At 33.1% G+C, this 20,140-nt stretch overlaps 1 protein-coding gene across 3 annotated transcripts in view; it reads right to left on the reverse strand.

Annotated features, from left to right (window-relative positions):
• The window catches only part of tn (tripartite motif containing protein thin), a 94,317-nt gene that overhangs the window by 24,180 nt on the left and 49,997 nt on the right, over positions 1–20,140 (reverse strand). For all 3 annotated transcript variants that reach the window (XM_072526871.1, XM_072526873.1, XM_072526872.1), the window contains one exon: positions 4,546–4,688. In XM_072526871.1, coding sequence (XP_072382972.1) covers positions 4,546–4,680 — 135 coding nt within the window. In that variant the 5' untranslated portion in view covers positions 4,681–4,688. The remainder of the gene's footprint in view (positions 1–4,545; positions 4,689–20,140) is intronic.

Raw genomic sequence — 20,140 nt, forward strand, 5'->3', positions numbered from 1 at the left:
CTAGTTTTACTGTAATATATTGTTGCATGCTGTTTTATATTTAGCACCAGATAAAAATTTTTTGTCAATAAAGTTTTCCTCGTTGCTATGTCACTCCAATGTCACTGATGTGGTTTGCATATCGATGGTTCACCATAAGGCATTAATTAGGCATACAGCTCGAATTATTTGTTTATTATTAGTATATATGCATATATATATATATATATATATATATATATATATATATATATATATATATATGTATATATGTCATCCTGGTGCAACATATACGCACCCTGATGCGCAGCATCGCCCTTCCTTCTGGAACTTCTATTAAATTTGATTGGACGAGAGATCCAAAAATCTCATATAAAAGTTAAAACACCTTTACATATGGGACATTTCGGATCTCGAGTCAGTGGTTCCCTAGCCCTTCACGGGCGCTCCTAGAGCACTTTGCTCTAAGGGCTCTGCGTATTTTCTAAAGACTCTGTGGCTGAGTTTTTTTTACCAAACATTGTTGTTTTATTTCTTCGCCCTACAAGAGTCAACAACAGATCTCGTCTTTTTCAAGACGAGATCCAAACAAAGAGCGTTCGGACTAACATTGTGCTCGCGTGGTCTCCAATGTATAATGTTTCTCCTCCATCTTTCGTTGTTTTGTCGTGCCACGTATCCTATTCAGCTCTGTTTCATTTGCGCAATTCTTCCCATTAAATCTTCCACCTTCGTCCTGCTATATTCGTATATTATATTTTATGAAGGCTGAAAGAGTTTTAAAATTTAATAATGACGTTATCCACCCAAAAGAAGATCCACGAATACAACTTAGACATAAACAGTCTATTTGTTCATTTAAAACAATGCATTTACAAACTCCTTGACAGAGACAAACAAAATCAAACTATATAAAAACTAGTTCTCATGACAATATACAGATCGATAAAACATATTACCCCTGATATCAATACCGCCAGAGTAATATGGCAAAATATGAAGACTGTAAACTAAACTTAATCACTAATGGTATAAGACAAATACGTCCTCTTAACTCTATTGTTTAAACATTTATTGCTCGAAGTTCAATCTACGTTAATACCTACTAAAACATCAAAGAAGACAGATAGACTATACTGATGACGTCATTATAATAGGCTGTAATGGGTCTCTAGTGGGAAAATCCCTACATGAAGCAGTTTATTTGGCAAAGGATCGAAGCCAATGGAGACAGAAAGCTAACAATATCTAGTCCACCTCCACTTGACAAGCGCTCAAGGAATGAGGAGGAGCCCGATAAGCCCGACATTCATATATTTCTTTTAATTTCCGTGTGATACAGCTAAGATCGTTATATTCCGCTATCATTATTTGGTCATCAACAGAGAAGAGTGTAAAAAGCTTTTGTTCTTTCATCGTTGTTCCTATGCTTTGTCATTTCCTACCCATTTCTGTAGAAATCTACTAAATAAATCTTAAATAAGGTGGGTGATAAACTACATCCTTGTCTAAAACCTTTTGTTGTTTTAAACGAAGAGAATAGCAAGAATTTAATTCTTGCAGAATTCTCCTCCAGAAATAATATTTTAGAGTAGCCTTAATAAGAACTGAATTTACTTTCAAATTCGTATTTTCCTTCCATAACTGTAAAATCGATACGCTATTATACGCTTTTTCTAAGCCTACTAACGATGTTTTCTATTTCGCAGTACTCCTTTTTCTACGGCGATTTTCAATGTAAATAAATTAGCTATGGTGGATCGTCTAGCTCTGAACCTTGCTTGTTCTTTGGGTTGTTTGTCTTTAATGTCTACTTCGACTAGTTTTCGTAATATTTTGAAGTATAATCTGCCTATTTGCTGGATAATTTTGTGAGCCTTTCCTATTAGAGAGATGTAGCACTATTTCTATTCTGCGAAACATTTCAAACAGTTACGGTGAACCATATTTTATTAGCTCTGGGTGTCTTTCACTTGGGCCTGGTGATGATTTAAATTTTATCTCCTTAACTGCATTTCTCATCTGTTCTATTTTTAGTTCCATCCTTCCTTCAGGTTTTATTTGTTTCTTTGTTTGTAGAAACGTTTCTCTTTTTTCCGTCAGCAGATCCTCGACGTGCTTTATCCATGTTTCGTCAGATACTATACTTAATTTAATGTTGTTTTTATTAGTTGTTCTAACAGTTATGGAGATCCAGTATGGCTAGTACGTGAACACAACCGCACACACATACAGCAAATCTGTATGTGAACCAAATGAGAATTGAACGTGTCTCACAGTACAATTACTTGGGAACTATAATCAATGAGTCGTGCAACAATACTCAAGAGATTAAATGTCGCATCGTAAAGGCAAAATGTACATTCTTGACTATGAGCTCTATGTTAAAAGCCATGATCTCACCCTAAAAACAAAAATAAGGCTCCTTAAAGGTTACGTGTACTCGGAGCTCCTGTACGGAGTAGAATAAAGGACATTAAAGGCGGAAACTCTATCAAAACTTTAGGCTTCTGAGCTATGGTTATACAGCAGGATTCTGAACATACCGTGGATAGACAAAGTCACCAATGAAGAAGTACCAAGGAGGATGAACACAACCGCGGATTTGGTCAACATCGTGAAGTAAGCTGCAGTACTTGGGACATATAATGAGAAATCAAGGCAGATACAAACTACTCCAACGCATTTTGCAAAATTAAAGGCAAAAGAGCCCCAGGATGAATATCCTGGCTTGCTAACCTGAGAGCATGGTATAGAAAGACCTTAACACAGCTATTCCGTATAGCAATCAACAAAGTCATCATAGCCAGAATGATCGCCAACGTTTGGAACGTTTGGACAGGCACCCTAAGAAGAAGTATGGACAGTATATAATTCTGAACTCTTTGGGTCTCCTAGATGATTGTCTGTGTATTCGCAATTTTACATATATCGTATACATAAATAATTATTTACCGTATTGGGTGTATAGTCTATATAGTATGTGTAGTCTGTTAACGCATGTGTGGGTCAATCTAAGGAAGAATATGGAGGACTAGGTTTTGGAACAGCATTAGATATGGTTATTGTTAACACATTTTTTCAGAAGAAAGGGAGCCAACTGTCTCTCTAGAGTAAGTATCTCAAATATACTAGTTCAAGACCAGAAAAGAAGAGAAAGTAAATGTAAGGACTGTAAGGTAATAGTGAGACTGTGAGCCAACGACATAAGTTACTTGTATTGGAATTGAACTAAAAAAAGCGAAACGAAATCAAAATCTCGAAAAGTGGGAGGCCCATTCAAGACGAAAATTGTAAAAACATTAGTCGTAACATAAAAGGAAGTTTTAATGAAATTTGAAAAGATAGAGCTAGTATTATTAAAGTTACTGCTATTGAAATACTTAAAAAACGCCAGGAAAGAAATTTGAGAATAAAGAGACGTGGTTAGTGGTGGTTAAAAACGAAATTAAAGAAAACAAAAAGAAGAGAAAACTGTATAAGCAATGGCAAGAAAATTAGACGGATACAGATCTTTAAATTCATCAGGAAGCCAAAAAGGAACCAAAAGTAGCAGTAGCAAAAGCTAAAGTAGAAGCGAGAGGGAGAGTGAAGCAAAGTTATATAAAATAGCCATAGAGCAAAAAAAGAAGCTTTTAATCAAATTATATGTATCCAGGATGAATGTAATAAAAGGTGGACAAAGTACTTTAAGAGTTTATTAAAGGAAGAATTTGACAGAAAACCAGTTTAGCTAACGGTGACAGTAACAGCAATGGTCACCAAAATAACAAAGGCGTATGATGTAGTGTTGGTAGTAAATACTGAAAAATATTTAGAATAAAAACTGGAACAGTGGAGACAAGGCATTTGAGTAAAAAGGTTTAAAACTTAGGAGGACAAAATCAAAGTATCTGGAATGTTCATTTGTAATGTGGACTACTGGGGACATTGAGAGATATATCTACAGTAGTGTTATAGCAGGATGTATAAAGTTGAAGGAAGCGAATAGTGTATTTTGTGACAGAAACATTCCAATGAAACTCAAAGGAAAATTCTATGAAACTACCAAAAGACCAGCTATAATGTACGGAAATGAATGTTGGACGGGGTATTTTCTGAAATCTGTCAAGGATATCTAATTCTTAGCGCAATTTCTGAGCGCAAAATATGCAATTCCTTAATACCAGTTGCTATTGCTAAGTAACTTTAAGAAAACAGTACGGGAATATTTTCAACCTAGGTCGAGAATATTACTCTAGGGCTGTGGGGGGAAATTTGAATATTGGAACACGACTGACGCGTTTAACGTCGAAGTACCTAATTTGAGTGCAATTTCAGGAAGAAATAGTATGTGTACTCCTTAGTAAAGCCACTTGGTTCGATGCAACAATCTGTATCGTCGTTAGGAAATGTATTGCTTTTACCACTAGATATACAATATACACTATTCTTGACAGATTACAGAAATAAAAACTTTTTCAAACCATATTTCCAAACCATTAACTACGGTATTTTAAATCATAGAAATGGAAAGCTATAAAAATAAAACAAACAAAATTAATAATGAACAGTAACAATATTTACCTGTCTTCTAACGTAATCTACAGTGCCTTCTAAGCATGGTTCCATACAAAAGCTGTGTTGGCATGGTAAAAGCTTTGGATTTCTGTAACGGTCTAAGCAAATAGCGCACGTTAATAGTTGCTCGAATTGCTCCATTTTTCAGTCTGCAATAAAGAACATAAGTTAAAATTGACTTTTAGATAATCTTTCTACACACACTAGTTAATTTGCTAAGTTTAATGCATTACTGCTCCCAGTAGCAGTAATGCATTGGTTAGTGATCAGCGTGGTAGCGTCTGAGAGCTCGGGAGACTGAGACCTCGAAACATAATCGACGAGGTTCAACCCGGAAGACTGTTACAAGTCAACAAATAAACAGATACTACGAAATATGGAATGAACTGGTAGAATTCTTGTACGTAACGAAAAAAGAAAAGAAAATTACGTACCAAGTTTCAAAATTAGGACTTTTCCTATAAGAAAAAGAAGAGGTATATAATGTGAAAAAAATATTCAATATTATATTTTCTTACATCACGAGGAGAAAAATCGGTTGCCTGTAAAGTCGGTTTTACGGGCGAAGATTTTACGTGACAACGTCTTTTTCTCGGTAGAATATTTATTGATATGAATATTATTAATATGCACAATAGGAACAAGGAATTGAATGAAAATAAGAATTGCACAAATTTTAACTATAGAAATATATTTTGTTAACCAAAAACATTGTACATGTAAACTTAAACTTAACTAATTTCTATTTGAGTGATTTTGTTGAGGATAGGACGATGATAGGAGAAATAGCATCGCACCAGCGGACCGATCATGTTTGAGTGGGAGAGAGACGCAAGGCATTCGCCGGTCCGGCGGGCCTCTCTCTCGTTCGGTGACTCATCGTAACAGACGTGAGCGGGCGTTACACTTTTTCATGAGTGACTCCGAGCCACAACCTAATTTAAGACGTTGTCACGTCAAAAAAGTTTTTCTTTGCAGAAGGGAAATACCTTGATACCTAATGTTGGTGGGAAATACCTAAATGTTGGTGAACAATACTGCTTAAACAAAAAAAGAAGTATAAGCGGAACTTCTGCTAAAATCAGTATTTCAATGTGGTAAAAACAACGGAAGTATAATTATAAAATTAAGTATTATTTTGATTTCTTGAAATAACAAACAAAACACTTAGTATATAAAGAAAATCTCCAATCTATAATATATGTATTTTCAAAATATCTTACATATTTTCATTTCGCATAAAAGAACCTCTTCCAACGGATATTTCATTTGAAATAATACAACCTGAATAAATATTTTCCACGACCAATATAAAAATAAAACTGGGCAAGCCAAGACGTCTTCTTATTTTAATCACATTTTTATTCCTACAGGAAACTTAGATATGCAGTGTCCTCGATTTCGCTGGAATTCTTTAAATTTATTTAAATAGCGCGGATAGAATTTAGAGAATTCATATTACAAAATAAGTTGAGATGATTGTGTATTAAAGCTGAAACTAATTTATTATTAGTACATTACTATTTTTTTTAATAGCTGACGTCAATTTGTTGGTTCTGGAACTAAATAAGTACTGATTAGCTAAGTTTAAGCTTGATTCACTTTGTAAGATGATACTAATTGCTACTCTACTTCATTATGTTATAGTATAACATTATATTATACTTTTTTTTTTATTGTGACATAATCTTTAGCAATCAAAACACAAATAAAGTTCTATAAGCTAATTTGCTGGCTGCGGAGCAAAGGGCTCCTGTTGGCGTGGTGAGGTCTTCTCCAGTGACAAGACCACTTTAACCGGTTTTCAGATCAGCTGGCCAGTTCCTTTTGAGTCTCCTATTGGCTTGGTGTTCTAGCAGAGGTTGGAGTAAGGGGTTACTATGCGATTCCAGTGCTTCATGGTGCTTCGTGCTGTATGTAGTAAATACATCCTGTACGGACGAGATGCTTAGGTCTTCATGAAGTGTTAGGTTTGACACATACCAAGGTGCATCAGCTATCGTTCGGAGTATTTTTGATTGGCATCTTTGAATTATGGCTGTGTTTGACTTGCTCGCACATCCCCAGAGTTGGATTTCATACGTCCAGATAGGTTTTATGACGATTTTGTATACAAGGATTATAATCGGCATTCCTAATGATTATTAGTTTAATTTGCTTAATGTGTTTAGGATCTTTGTAAGCGGTTATATTATATTTTACCTCTCAAGCACAATAGTTAAAAAGATTCTGTCATATTTCAAACGTGTAGTTTCAGGTGACCATCATGTCTAGACGTAAGTTGGATATTGATGAATTAATTACATAAATACTTTACCATAAATACCAAGACAAGGTTCGAGTTATGTGATCACCAATACGCCATATAAGAACGAACTCGAAATTTACAATAAAGAGAAGGAAAAGAAGAAGATATTATACAAGAACAAAAGATTAGAGAAAAGTGCAAGACAACCCAAAAATAAGGGCAAAGCTACATTAGGAAATAACAAGTCAGTCAAGCGTAAAGTTCGAGACTCGGACGCGGAAAGTTCGAAACTCGGCCCGTCGAGCGACTCTGAAGAGGATTCTATTATTCTAGATGACGAGTCTGACACGGATACTAGTGATGATGACCCAGAATGTATATTTTGCTGTGGATTTTTTTCGGAGGATACCAAGGGAGAAGAGTGGATTAAGTGCCAGTCTTGTCAAAGATGGGCGAGGATTGTACCAATAGTTCTAAAAGGAAAACGTATATATGCCATTTTTGTTGAAAAAAATAAATGTTGATTTTTTTGTTTATACTTAAATTATTTTGTCTGACATTATAATGTCTGACATTAGGCAACAAATTTTTAGTCCAATTTGTACATTTTTTAAAATTTTTATTTTATGCTGTCCCTTCCTAACAAACATCCTAATTATTTATATTGTTTCGATTTACCATGTATGAACTTATTTCTTGAATAAAATAACACGTCAAAATATACAGTTGTTCAAAATCTATAACCAAAAACAAAAAGGTATCTGAAATTAGGCGCCTTTCCTTTATTTCATACGATTATATTACACAACTTCTTTATTAAGCCATTTTTGGCAAAACAATGAAAAAAAATAAGTAGGTAATACCTTGATAACTTGGTAGTAATATACTATCGCAATGATAGTAAGGCGGTAATAATAGTATCATCCCACTAAGTAATAATCAAAGGCGGTACTAATAGTCCCACCATGAGTACAGTACTATTATGTATTTTAATTCGTTAGTGTAAAGAAGGTGGAACTGGTTTGTTGTTAATTGATTTTTAAGTACTTCCCTTTTATTTTTAGATTTGATTTGACACAATTTGTAAGAACCTTATGATTCACCAAGAATTTATTGGACGTGAGTATTTTGAAGGATTGGTCTGTATATTTTTTGTTTTTTGTAGTAGTTGAATTTATAAAGCAATAAATTCTTAGAGAGCAATAACAGATTATTTTTAATTTTTACTATTAGTTGTCATATTTGCCCTTTGGATAATAAAGCAGTTCGTAAAAGCACTTTGTTTTGAATTTTTTATTTTATATTATACAACAAAGTAAGAGGAATTAAAAACTTTTTACTTATTCTTAAATTATTTTACTTTTGAAATGTCTACCGTAATAATTAGATACATTTTTTCAAAAAACATTTGTGGTATTCAAATAAGGTATTTGATAAAAAAAATTTTCTAGTTTTTGGCCTTAACAAAGTCAATTGACTATTTTTGTTTGTTTGAAATTTCCTTTTTTTATATTTGCTGTATATTCTGCTTGAAGTAAACTGACTCTTCTGGTCGATGCGGTTACTTATATAGCCGAGCAAGGCGCGCTTCTCTCGAACGGTCCTTGGCAAAGCTTCTTGTGACTGGTCCTGTCCGTGTGTATGTAGGCGGATTCCATTCCTACTATAATAGTCTTTTGTGTTCTAATGTATTTTTGACTTCTTCTTTAATACCGTTTTCTATGTTGTTGAAAGCCTTTGAACATCATCTCTTTGGTTTAGGCCGTTGTGATTTATTTCTATTTCTACAGATTCTCTGATTTCGCATTTTCTTTATCTTTTCTTTTTCACATTTCAGTGTTAGCTAGCATCGTAGTTTGGTTCAGGTTTATTGTATGTCCTGTGTTTGAGACATGTTGTGCAAGGGACGACGTTTTTTTTTTCTCCTTTCGATGGCATTTTGATGTTCTTCTCGTCTAACATTGATTCTTCGGTTGGTCTGTCCGATTTATGATTTGTTACAGTCCCCATATGGAATCTCGTATACTCCCTGATTTACTAACGGTATTTTTGTTTTGGCGGATGGTAAAATAGGGGAGACTTGAGACAAAAAATAAATTTTATTTTTTATAAATTATAAAATTTGCAATTTAAAGATAATATGTAGTGCAAGTTAATTGTGTGTCATTTAACTAATCTTGCCATACTTTTTGATAATAACGGAAGACCAAACCAAATATCAGTGTAGATTTGAATCTTTCTGTTCCACCTACATTGTTTGGATACGGTAATTTCAAAATAATATCTTTACAGAATCTTTACTCTAGAATGTTCACAGGGTTCAAAGTTTCCTCTTGCACGCCGGTTTTCGATTTAGATGATGCATCTTCTAGAATTGTACTTGATGTTTCCATTGGTCGATCGGTCACTGCGCTAGACATAAAATCAATTTCAGTAAACACATCACGATTGTAAGGGTAAATGCCGGTCGCTGAAAAACCGGATACAATATTCTTGGGTGTGAAAGCTAATTCGAACGCTTGACTAGCTAAAGCAGCAATGTTGTAAATGGTCAAGGTTTGACCTGGATTTGAAACCATCCATGATGCACACTGCGAATTATAATAATTTTTAAAGGGGAAGTAAACGGATACGTCCAAGGGCTGCATTTTATGGCTGCAGTGTGGTGGAAACTAACCTTCACAATTCCATTTTCTTTTGCTTTCCTTAGGGACTCAATGGAAATATGGTTCTTGTGGTTATCCGTTAGCAGCAATACTTTGTGTTCCATTGAACAATCAGTATGTTTATGAAGTGGTCCAGGAAAACAACAAAGTTTTCGGAAGACATCCATCCACTGGGATAAGCAACACCAGCACTTTCTGGAAAACCACCACTTAACATATAGTCCTTAAAATTTACTCTTGGAAAGACGAAAAATGGTGGAATGAATCTCCCTCCAGCACTAATTCCACAACAGGCAGTTACTAATGTCTCTCGTTCACTAGACGTCACCTTTCTAACTTGTTTAATACCCCTCGCTGCCAGAACTTTGGGTGGTTTATGTACCATTGTAAGCCCTGTCTCATCAATGTTAGAGATCTGATGAGGTTCAACCTTTTCGCGGTTTAGTACTGATTTTAAATTATTGAAAAACGTGGTAACATTTGTGCGGTTGAAACTCGTACATCGTGACAAACTGGTTGACTCTGGAGTCCTCAGCGATAACTCAGGGTGGCGATGTCTAAAACGGCGATACCAATCATAACCAGCAATGGATTTAATATCCCATGTTTTAGGATATTTTTTATGGTTGGCCTTCGCAAATTGAAATGCAAGTTGACGTGCACATGGAATTGTTAAACCATGGCGCATTTGCGAAGCACGGACTAGTTAATCCGATAAAAGAGCCTCTTCTTCATGGGTAAAGACTAATGCAGTTTTAAAATCATGTGAATAAGTAATGTTGTCGTCAGGGGCATGTAACTTCTTTTTTGCACATATCTGTTAAGCGTTTGTTTATCTATATCATATTTCCTTGCAGTTGAGCGTAATTCTGCTCCCCCAAGAACTTGCTCCACTGCGGTTTTCATAACGTTAGGAGGAGGAACTACTCGTTTTGACTTTTTAATCCAAAAATGGGGTATATTATATCTGAAACAATATTATCATTTCAATCGGTTTAGCAGTTTTATGCCCATTTGCACCAGTTTCCGTTAAAAATTAAGGACTTTAGGGAAAATCAACGAACTTTAACTCAGTATGATTTGGCCTGGAATTTGGCCCTTTAATAGAAACATATTTTATGAAGTAGATTTCATTGCAGAAAATCATAAAGCAGCAAAGAACTGCAGTTCTGCTTTTTTAAAGAACTATAATAAACCCAATGATGCACCACCAAAATAAGTAAAAGATCTTTCAAAAGACATCGAGTCTCAACTGGGAAGTAGCAAAGAAAAATATCTTTTTTTTATTGGTCAAACGAGTCTGTAGTAAAGACTGTTGTGTTACCAAAATCGACAACAGACATCGTATTATCAAAATCGACAACAGACATGAAGTCACAACCGGGATGTAGCAAAAGCATTGATCTCCTAGATGTTCAAGCAAATATGTAACAAAAACTGATGTTCATGAAAATTTAAGCAAAAACACATATCACCTTTACCAGCCATTAAAAAGAAAACAGCCATCCGAGACAGAAAACCTTAAATAAAAAATTATAACTTCGTCGCCGTACAAACAAGAGTTAGAGATTTCATTGAAAAAAGCAGCTGCAGGAACTGCAAAGAAAGGAAAAGCAAAAAGAAAGGTCTTTGATACTTCTGAATTAGCAAACAAAAGTCAGGAAAAAACAGAAGAAACCTAAAGCGTTTTAGAAGAAGGTAAAGATTTTATATCAGCTGACGAAGACGATGATTTAGAAGAAATAGGTAACATTCCAGAAAACAATGACACAGAGTGCATGTTTTGTGGTGGTCGATTTTCAGAAGACAAACAAGGAGAAATGTGGATTTGTTGCCTCATGTGCCAATCATCATCATTCAATCTTCGCTTATCCACTGCTGGACATAGATCTCCCTCATAATTTTCCATCTATTTCGATCTTGTGCCTCTTGCATCCAATTCCTATGACAACGTTTTAGATCGTCAGTCCAACGTGTTGGTGGACGACCTCTGCTTCGGTAGGCATCATCTCTTGGTCTCCATTCCAGTATCCGTTTTGTCCATCTATTATCTGTCATTCGAGCCACGTGACCTGCCTAGTTCCATTTCAGTGTTGCTACTCTCTCTACTGCATCAGCCACTCCTGTTCTTTGTCGTAGCTGGCGATTTGGGATCTTGATAATTTGATCTTGTCTCCAATAATGTTACATAAACAATGTTCTGGCATAGAACAGGACAATTATATTTGTGATTTTTGCAAATAAATATTATAAAATGTGTATTTTTGCCTATAAATGATATCTGTAAAATATTTAATTAGGTAACAGAAGGAGGCCCATATTTAGAGCAGTGTGGTAGGAGTACTTAAAAGCACAACGTTTTATGTATTTTTGAATTTAATTTTTTTGATAAACAGAATGCATTACGTAATGCAATAAGGTTTGTAAAAGGTCTGCACAAAATTATAAAGAAATTGGTAAAAAATTGAAAGTGTTATTATATATATAATAACGGATTTATTACGGCTGTCGCCGCTTCTTCGCCCCCAATTTCCATCTTTTTCTATTATATGCAGTTGCCTCTTCTAAGTCTCTTGCCGCCATTGCTTCATCAATATCGTTGCGCCAACTTCTCCGTGGTCGTCCCCTCTTTCTTCTTTCAGGAGGGATCCATTCCAGAACTCTCCTAGGCCATCTGTACTCTGGCATTCTTTTAACATGTCCGAACCAGATTAATTGTTTTCTTTCTATGTCATCATTGATATTTCGCTCCATTTTCATTTCGTTTCTTTTTTGTTCGTTTCTAACTTTCCAAAGTGTTATTACATAAAACAAAAGTGAAGGCCCATATTCGAACCATTTTTTGTCTAATTATTTTTTTTTTCATTTTTTATTTTCTTATGTTTTATTTAAAACACAAATTATAATATTAAAATTCGAAGACAATCTTAATTTTAAAATGAGTAGGCGTTAGTCTTTGTAATTTATAATTAAAATTTTTAGAAACAATTTAAACAATCAGTTAATTTATGTGAAAAGGCAAGGGGATATTTAGATTCCGCAAATCTTCATAAAACGTTACAATAAATAAACAGTAAAATAAAAAAAAATAAAACTCTCCATCGGTACGTTTTTATAAAATATCTATTTGACTTTTGATACAACCTTCATTTTTGTGGAAGTGTGGGTTGCCATAGCTTAAAGATTGACTATGTTTTCGATTCCATGGAATCGTATTGTCGTTTCAGTTAAGTTCAGACGGTTTTTACTGCAGGTATTAATATCTGATATCAAGTGAATTTATGTATCTGTTTTCTTCCTTTTAACAAAGTATATTTAACTAGATTATCTGCTATTATATTGCTTTTAATTACAGATTGACCTTGAAACCAAACAATATAAACATCTCTACCGAGCTTTGATATACAGGGTGAGTCACCACTAACGAGAAGGAAGATCACAGCGAAACGGTAAAAGATTTAAAAAAAATTTTAAATTTATAGTTTGAAGGTTGATAAGGGCTACATTTTAAAATTATTTTGAAATATACAGGGCGTCTCAATAAAGTGCGGCGTATCAAAGTTATATTTTTTCTTATGGGACACCCTATATTTTATTGCATTTTATAATTGTCGGCAAAAAATAAGGTATAGTTTTATAAGACTTTCCTATACCTATGTACAGAGTGTTCTGAGTTATGTAAAATATTCTTAAAATGTAAAGCTTTAAACGAAGACTCATTCCTAACTTATTTAAGAAGATTACAGCGAAACGGTAAAAGATTAAAAAATTTTTTTTAATTTATAGTTTGAAGGTTGATAAGGGCTACATTTTAAAATTATTTTGAAATATACAATTTTACATTTTAAGAAAATTCGACATAACTCAGAACACTCTGTACATAGGTATAGGGATGTCTTATGAAACTATACCTTATTTTTTGCAGACAATTAGAAAATCCAATAAAATACAGGGTGTTCCAAAAGAAAAAATATAACTTTGAAACGCCGCGCTTTATTGTAACACCCTGTATATTTCAGAATAATTTTATAATGTAGCCTTTTTCAACCTACATACTATGTATTTAAAATTTTTTCAAAATCTTTTACCGTTTCGCTGTAATCTTCCGTCTCGTTAGTGGTGACTCACCCTGTATAATAGAATAATCTGATAATTTCTACCTCAATCTAGTACTTAAAGTTCTTCTTATGGTTGCTGCATCTAATAATTCAAATCTAAAAATTATATTATAATGAAAGTTTAGACGTAAAACACTGAAAAAGTTTTAAAATAATTTCTTGTGTGATCTGCCTCTTTTAGTATTTTGATGCATATTAAGTTGTCGCGTTTTGCTTGTAGCTTTCCGACTTTATTAACCATTTTAATGAAAATGTTTTGTTGTCTTCATGTAAGAGTATTTATAAAAATTTTGTAAATCTGGACTAAAATTGATAAATGTTTTCTGTAAAGCGTTGGCAAAGAATCTCCTCGGATGATTTTTCACATTCTAGAAAAGCGTCGTTTTTCGATGACGACGAAATAGCAGACAGCTTTGTTCATGATCAGCATTTAATTATAGACTTGACGAATACGAATCTAAGTGGTTTCCAGAATTAGACGTAGCTAGTCTCGCAAAACAACATTCAGATAGTTTCTTGATCCGAAAATGTAACGTCCATTAGATATTCATTAAATGCGAGTTTCGAAAATTGCCACATGGCTTAAGTATATTTCTGAACGAAAAAAAGTACACTTGTGACCATTTTCTATAACTTCCATTTCATTTTTTTTCGTAGTGAAGTTGCAAAATTATTTTTAAGAATTTTTATTATTTAAGATTTTTTAGTGTACAAATTTGTATTTGTCTTTTGAATTTAATGAACTAATTACCCAGAGAGTTAGAATTTCATATATTAATCTCATGTTCTAAATTCAGATTGTGAAAAATAAAGCCTAAAGAAGTAATAAAAGTGGCACCTTCCCATAGTAATCATGTGATTACTAACAATTACAAAAAAGTTCAGTAAAGGACAAAAAGACAGTCAGCAGGATAAAATATTCTGTTCGAGAAAGGTATACTACAGAAGCTATTGGTTTATATGCTTTTCCGTATTGAGAAATTGTTGTTCACGAATTAAGAAGCGTGTATAATATTAATATGTATATAAGGACAAATTTCTGGCTAAAGAACAATTACAAAACAACTATAATATTAAATTACGGAATAAATAACTATGCACAGTACAGTAGACTCGCGGGAAGATTCATACTACGATTTCTGCTTTTTAAAAATCTAAGTAATGTTTTTAAAATTGAATAAAGTAATTTTATTATTTATTTATTAATTATATTTTAAACAAATGATAGTATTAATAGTTATTTAACCAACAAGCGTATTAATAAGGGTGATTAACAATTGAGTTTTTTTGAATTCGTTACAAAACTTTTCCGTCGACCGTACTTTTGAGAAATAAAAATATCTTAGTTTAAATTTTTATTTACTTAACGATAAACACCATTTTTTTCATTTTTTCAGGCAGTCAACTTAAAGATATTTCATTTGCAGTTTCTGCCACGTCTGGTGGAGTTAAATTAAACTCTTTGTCAATATCCATCTTTTGATTTTTCAAATACACAGAATTTTAAACAATAAAGTAAATATTGACATACAATGACAGATAGTACCAACAGCGGCTACTTCATTTTAAATTTTTGTAGTGGGAACATAAATAGGTATATGTTTGGTTGCCTACACCACAGGTCACTGCCAATCACAGAGAGTTTAATTAATTTATGCAAGCAATGTATGTTGTGTTGTCTATAATGAAATCGTTCATTATTAGAAAATCATTCATTTTGAGGGTGTTAAAATTGATCATAAATGGACGGTCGACGGAAAAATAATTTAAAAAATTATTATATTATCTCTCAACTATTAGTTGATGAATTTAACCCGTTAACTTTCAGGAGGTTAATTTCCAACAGGATGGGTGTTCGGCTCACAACTCTAGAGCAACTATTGACTTCCTTAATCAAACGTTTCCTGATCGACTGATAAGTACACGTGGTACAATTAAATGGCCCGCTAGATCCTGTGACTTAGCGCCTAACGATTTATTTTTTTGGGGCTTTCTCAAAGAAAACATTTATAGGCATCAGTTTGAAAGGGCCACAAACCTAGTCGAATTAAGGGCAAAAATACTTCATTTCTCTACAAGCGTTACACCAGCCCTACTACAAAACATGAGAAGAAATCTGTGTGACAGATTTGGTTACTGTTTAGCACAAGGAAGTGGAATATTCGAGCCCTTAATTCATTAATCTGCTTTCCTAATTTTTATTTTTTGTTAGGTACATTTTACGAAGTTTGTAGGTACTTAATTAGGTAGTATTTTTTATGTTTAAGTTTGGAAGAATTTTATTGTTTTTTTTTTATTTAAAAGTACAAACGATTCTTATTCTGATTTTTTTCTTCTTTCTTGTCTTATTGTTATAAGCTTTGTCCATAAAATTTGTTACTTATTTACTTACTATTACTACTACTTATTTATTTGTATTGCTATTAAGGCTAAAAAATAACCAAAAAATTAGTGTTAGATCATTATAATAAATATACTCTAGAGATGGGGTTGCAATAAATCTTAATCCCTATGGTCAACAAAACAATGTCGTTATCTGTATACATATATACTAAAAATTCTTTATGATTCCTAATTAAAAAAATCCCTCTTCTTACAAAACTATAGACGAAACAATTAAAACTTCAACTGTATCTAAAAATATAAGGTGTTAAGCCTCCCCATTAAGAGGATAAATTCTTCAGTCATCAGTCAAGCTAAAATGTAGTGTGATATGTTGGTTGGTTAAAGTAAAATTGTGGTGTATTTAGAATTTATAAATAGAATCCCTACATCCTATCCTCTTTATCTTGAAATAACGTTGCACAGAATATTTAAAATAATTTAGAATGTCAAGAGATGGTGTACCCTAACTACTATATTTTTATTTATAGTTTACAATACTGAATGAAGTAATGACAATGTTACAAAGTTTTAAAAGTTTATTTAATTGTATAATATTTTATGAAAAAATAACAAAATAATAAAAATAAATGAAAATAACGAGTATACAGAAGAAATAAAAATGAGAATTGGACAAGCTAGAGCAACATTTACTACGATGAGAAAAGTATTATGCAGTAGAGACCAGTTTGCAACTCAAAATAAGAATATTACGTTCATACGTGTTTTCGGTGCTGCTGTATGGGGTGGAGGCCTGGACCTTAAAGAAAGAGGTGAGCGATCGACTTGAAGCATTCGAGATGTGGAACTACCGAAGAATAATCAAAATAAGTTGGGTAGACCGAATAACAAATGTTGAGGTCCTCAGAAAGATGACAAAGGAAATGGAAATCATGAATACGATTAAGATAAGAAAGTTACAATATCTCGGCCACGTTATGAAAGGGGATAAATATGTGTTGGTCCTTAGAGGAGACGGTACCTAAAGAAGAAGATAATATTTTATTACCGTCTATAATACCTTATACTCGTACTTCGCAAAAATGTTAATGCAAGAATATAATTAGTTTTTTGTTTCTTATTTCCAATAAACTTTGTATATTGGTTGATTTTCCCTAAACATTCAGTCATGTAGTTAATTATTGCATACTAGAATAAAGTTTATCCCAAGTTACGAGATACGATTTTTAAATAAAATGAAAAAACAAACAAAGCATATTTTGGGATGATGGTATAAGATCACTTTGGGATTATGACATATTCTAATGGCTGTTCACCATTCTAAACCAAAAATAACAACGATATAATGTGGCAAAAATAATATTATTCCGATAGAAGATTCAAAACGTAATTATACAACGTTTGGAAGCTTTTGGGAAGTGGGTATAAAGATAATTAAGAAAGTTAAGTTGAGTAAACTGAGAAATATGAACTTTTTGTTTGTTGGTATCTGATCATATAGGTAAAGATTCAAGGTAAACGTGGGCCAGGCAGAAGGACATCAATAGGCCAGGGAATATAAACAAAAAAGTGCCCTGTTTGTGACACTGAACCGGCCAGGCAAACGACAGTTGTTTTAAGTATTATGGACCTCTGTAACAAAAATCATATGTTTAATGCAGTCGATTTTTTGGACTCTATTAGTTATTAACAAATATTAATACCAAAAAACGGTAAATTTTCGCTTTTTTCGTCTATCAGCAAAAAGTGAAGCATTTGAAACAAATTTGAGAGTAACAAGTTATACAAAAACCTTCAATATACCGTTTTTAAATGTTTCTATCTTTATTTGTTGCTTAGAAAGTTGCAAATAAGTCAAAAATTTCGGTTTTTTATAAATGTTGATAACTTTTTTAAAAATAAACTTATAATCTTCATATCCCATGGAATGTTGGGTCTTATAGAGCTTAAAATGTGATTAAAATTTCAAACCAAATCAAATGTTAAATAGTGTAAAAGTTATTTAATTTGTTATTCCCAAATTAATTTTGTTTGCAAGAATGTAAGTCAGAAAATTATGTAGTTATAGTAATTATATGCACAGATTCTAAGAAAAAAAGATTTATTCTAATAATATATAAAAAAGATTAAGAGTAACAATTTTAAATATTGCAAAATGGTTTTGCAAAAACATGTAGATTTTTGGCATATAAACAATTAGAATAACTTTTGAAGCATTGCCTGCAACAAAATTTTTTTTTTACATTTAGACTGATTGCATTTTTTATAATTTTAAAAGAAAAAAAGTTGTCCCATGACAATTTGGGACGAAGTTAGTTCCTTTTTTTTTAAATTTGCAGAGATTTTAAAAATAGTAGATTTGTTTATAATAATTAAGATATCTTTTTAACGTCATTTGAAAGAACATACCTTAAAGTTTTATGGTGCAAAATTTAAAAAAGATTGCCTTTTAATAGAATCGTTCACAAAGCTTCAAAATGTGGTCCCTAAAATCGGACGGCTGTGAAACTCGCGGAAGTGCAGGAGGGGAAAGGAGCTGTTAACTGTATCTCTGGTTTTTGTTTATAGATTTCGACGTTTCTTTTTTTAATTTGTATGTACTTTTTGCAGACAAAACGAATATGTATTATTTAAATAATTATTTTTAAAATAAATTATCTAATTTGTTTAAATAATTTTTTTTCAACTTTGAAAAATTAAAGGCAAGTATCGAGCACAATTTTAATAATCAAATCTTGCCCAAATACTTGCGCTTTCTACAACATCATCAGGGGCATTTCGTCAAATTTGGGCTATCCAGCAAGCGCAGAATGTAATAAACATGAAATTAAACAAAAATTGTACATAACACTACACTAAAACAAGGACAAACAGTTTAAAATTATTTAAAAAGTTATTCTACGCTACATTTTTGTCGGCAACAGGAGAGAGAATGGTATTTAACGGAAATGTTAAGGTGACATGTGACATATGACAAAAAGCGCACTTTATAATGCCATGGCAGAACTAGATATTCCGTCGCATCTAATAATATTGGTAAAGTCAACTCTTTCGAACGTTGAGTACAAAGTCAAGTTACAAAACAGAGTGTCAAGGTCTTTTCAAACACATACTGGATTACGCCAGGGAGACAGTCTATCGTGCCTATTGTTTAACATCGTGCTAGAAAGAGCCATAGAGAAATCGGGCATAACAACCAGAAGTACGAGCATCAATAGAAGTGTACAGATATTGGCCTACGCAGATGACATTGACATAGTAACACGGACAAAAAAAGACCTGATACAGGCTTTTGAAACATTAGAAAAAGCCGCGAAGACATTGGGACTGCAGGTCAACGTATCCATAACAAAATACATGAATGTCACGAACACCACACAAATAGCGGAACCACAAGATCTGGTGACAGAAGCACACACATTCAAAGCGGTCTCGGAGTTTATATATCTTGGAACACAACTAAATAACAGCAACCTAGTAAGCGTAGAAATTAAGAGAAGAATGTACCTGGCGAACAGAGCTTACTTTGGACTAAAGCAGCTCTTAACATCACAAATAATTAGCAGAAAAACCAAGATACTAATATATGAAACTCTTATTAAACCTGTCCTGACATAAGTCCTTTGACAAAAGAATACTTAGGCACATATTCGGAGGAGTACAAGAAAGCGGAATATGGCGCAGGCGCTACAATTTTGCGTTGTATCAATGCTACGAAAAATGCAACATCGTCCAGTCTATTAAAATTAATAGACTAAGGTGGCTAGGATACCTTGAAAGAATGGACACTGGAGCCCCCAAAGACAGATATTATATCAAGAGCCAGTAGGAACCAGGAAGAGAGGCAGGCCAAGATCTAGATTTAAAACTCAAGTCGAAGATAACTTGAGGAATCTAGAGGTCAGAAATTGGAAAGCCAGGGCGAAAGATAGGGGGGAATGGAGACTAATTCTTGAACAGGCCAAGACCCATACAGGGTTTTAGAGCCAAAGATGATGATGAAGGGATTTAAACAAGCAGTTTAAAAATGTGCAATTTCATTTTGCTTCTATATTGCAAAAGTCGGTTGAGAATTTCTTTTCAGAATATATAGACTTGACGAACATCTACACTTTAACGTTCGAAATTCATTATTTGTTTCTTACCCACAAGCTGAATCTTGTTTTAATCGAAAGAATATGATGCTGCAATATTACAGTAAAAGGTTTACCCAAAGTTTACCATCA

Source organism: Diabrotica undecimpunctata, chromosome 3 (genome assembly GCF_040954645.1).
Source record: "Diabrotica undecimpunctata isolate CICGRU chromosome 3, icDiaUnde3, whole genome shotgun sequence".
NCBI lineage: Eukaryota > Metazoa > Arthropoda > Insecta > Coleoptera > Chrysomelidae > Diabrotica > Diabrotica undecimpunctata.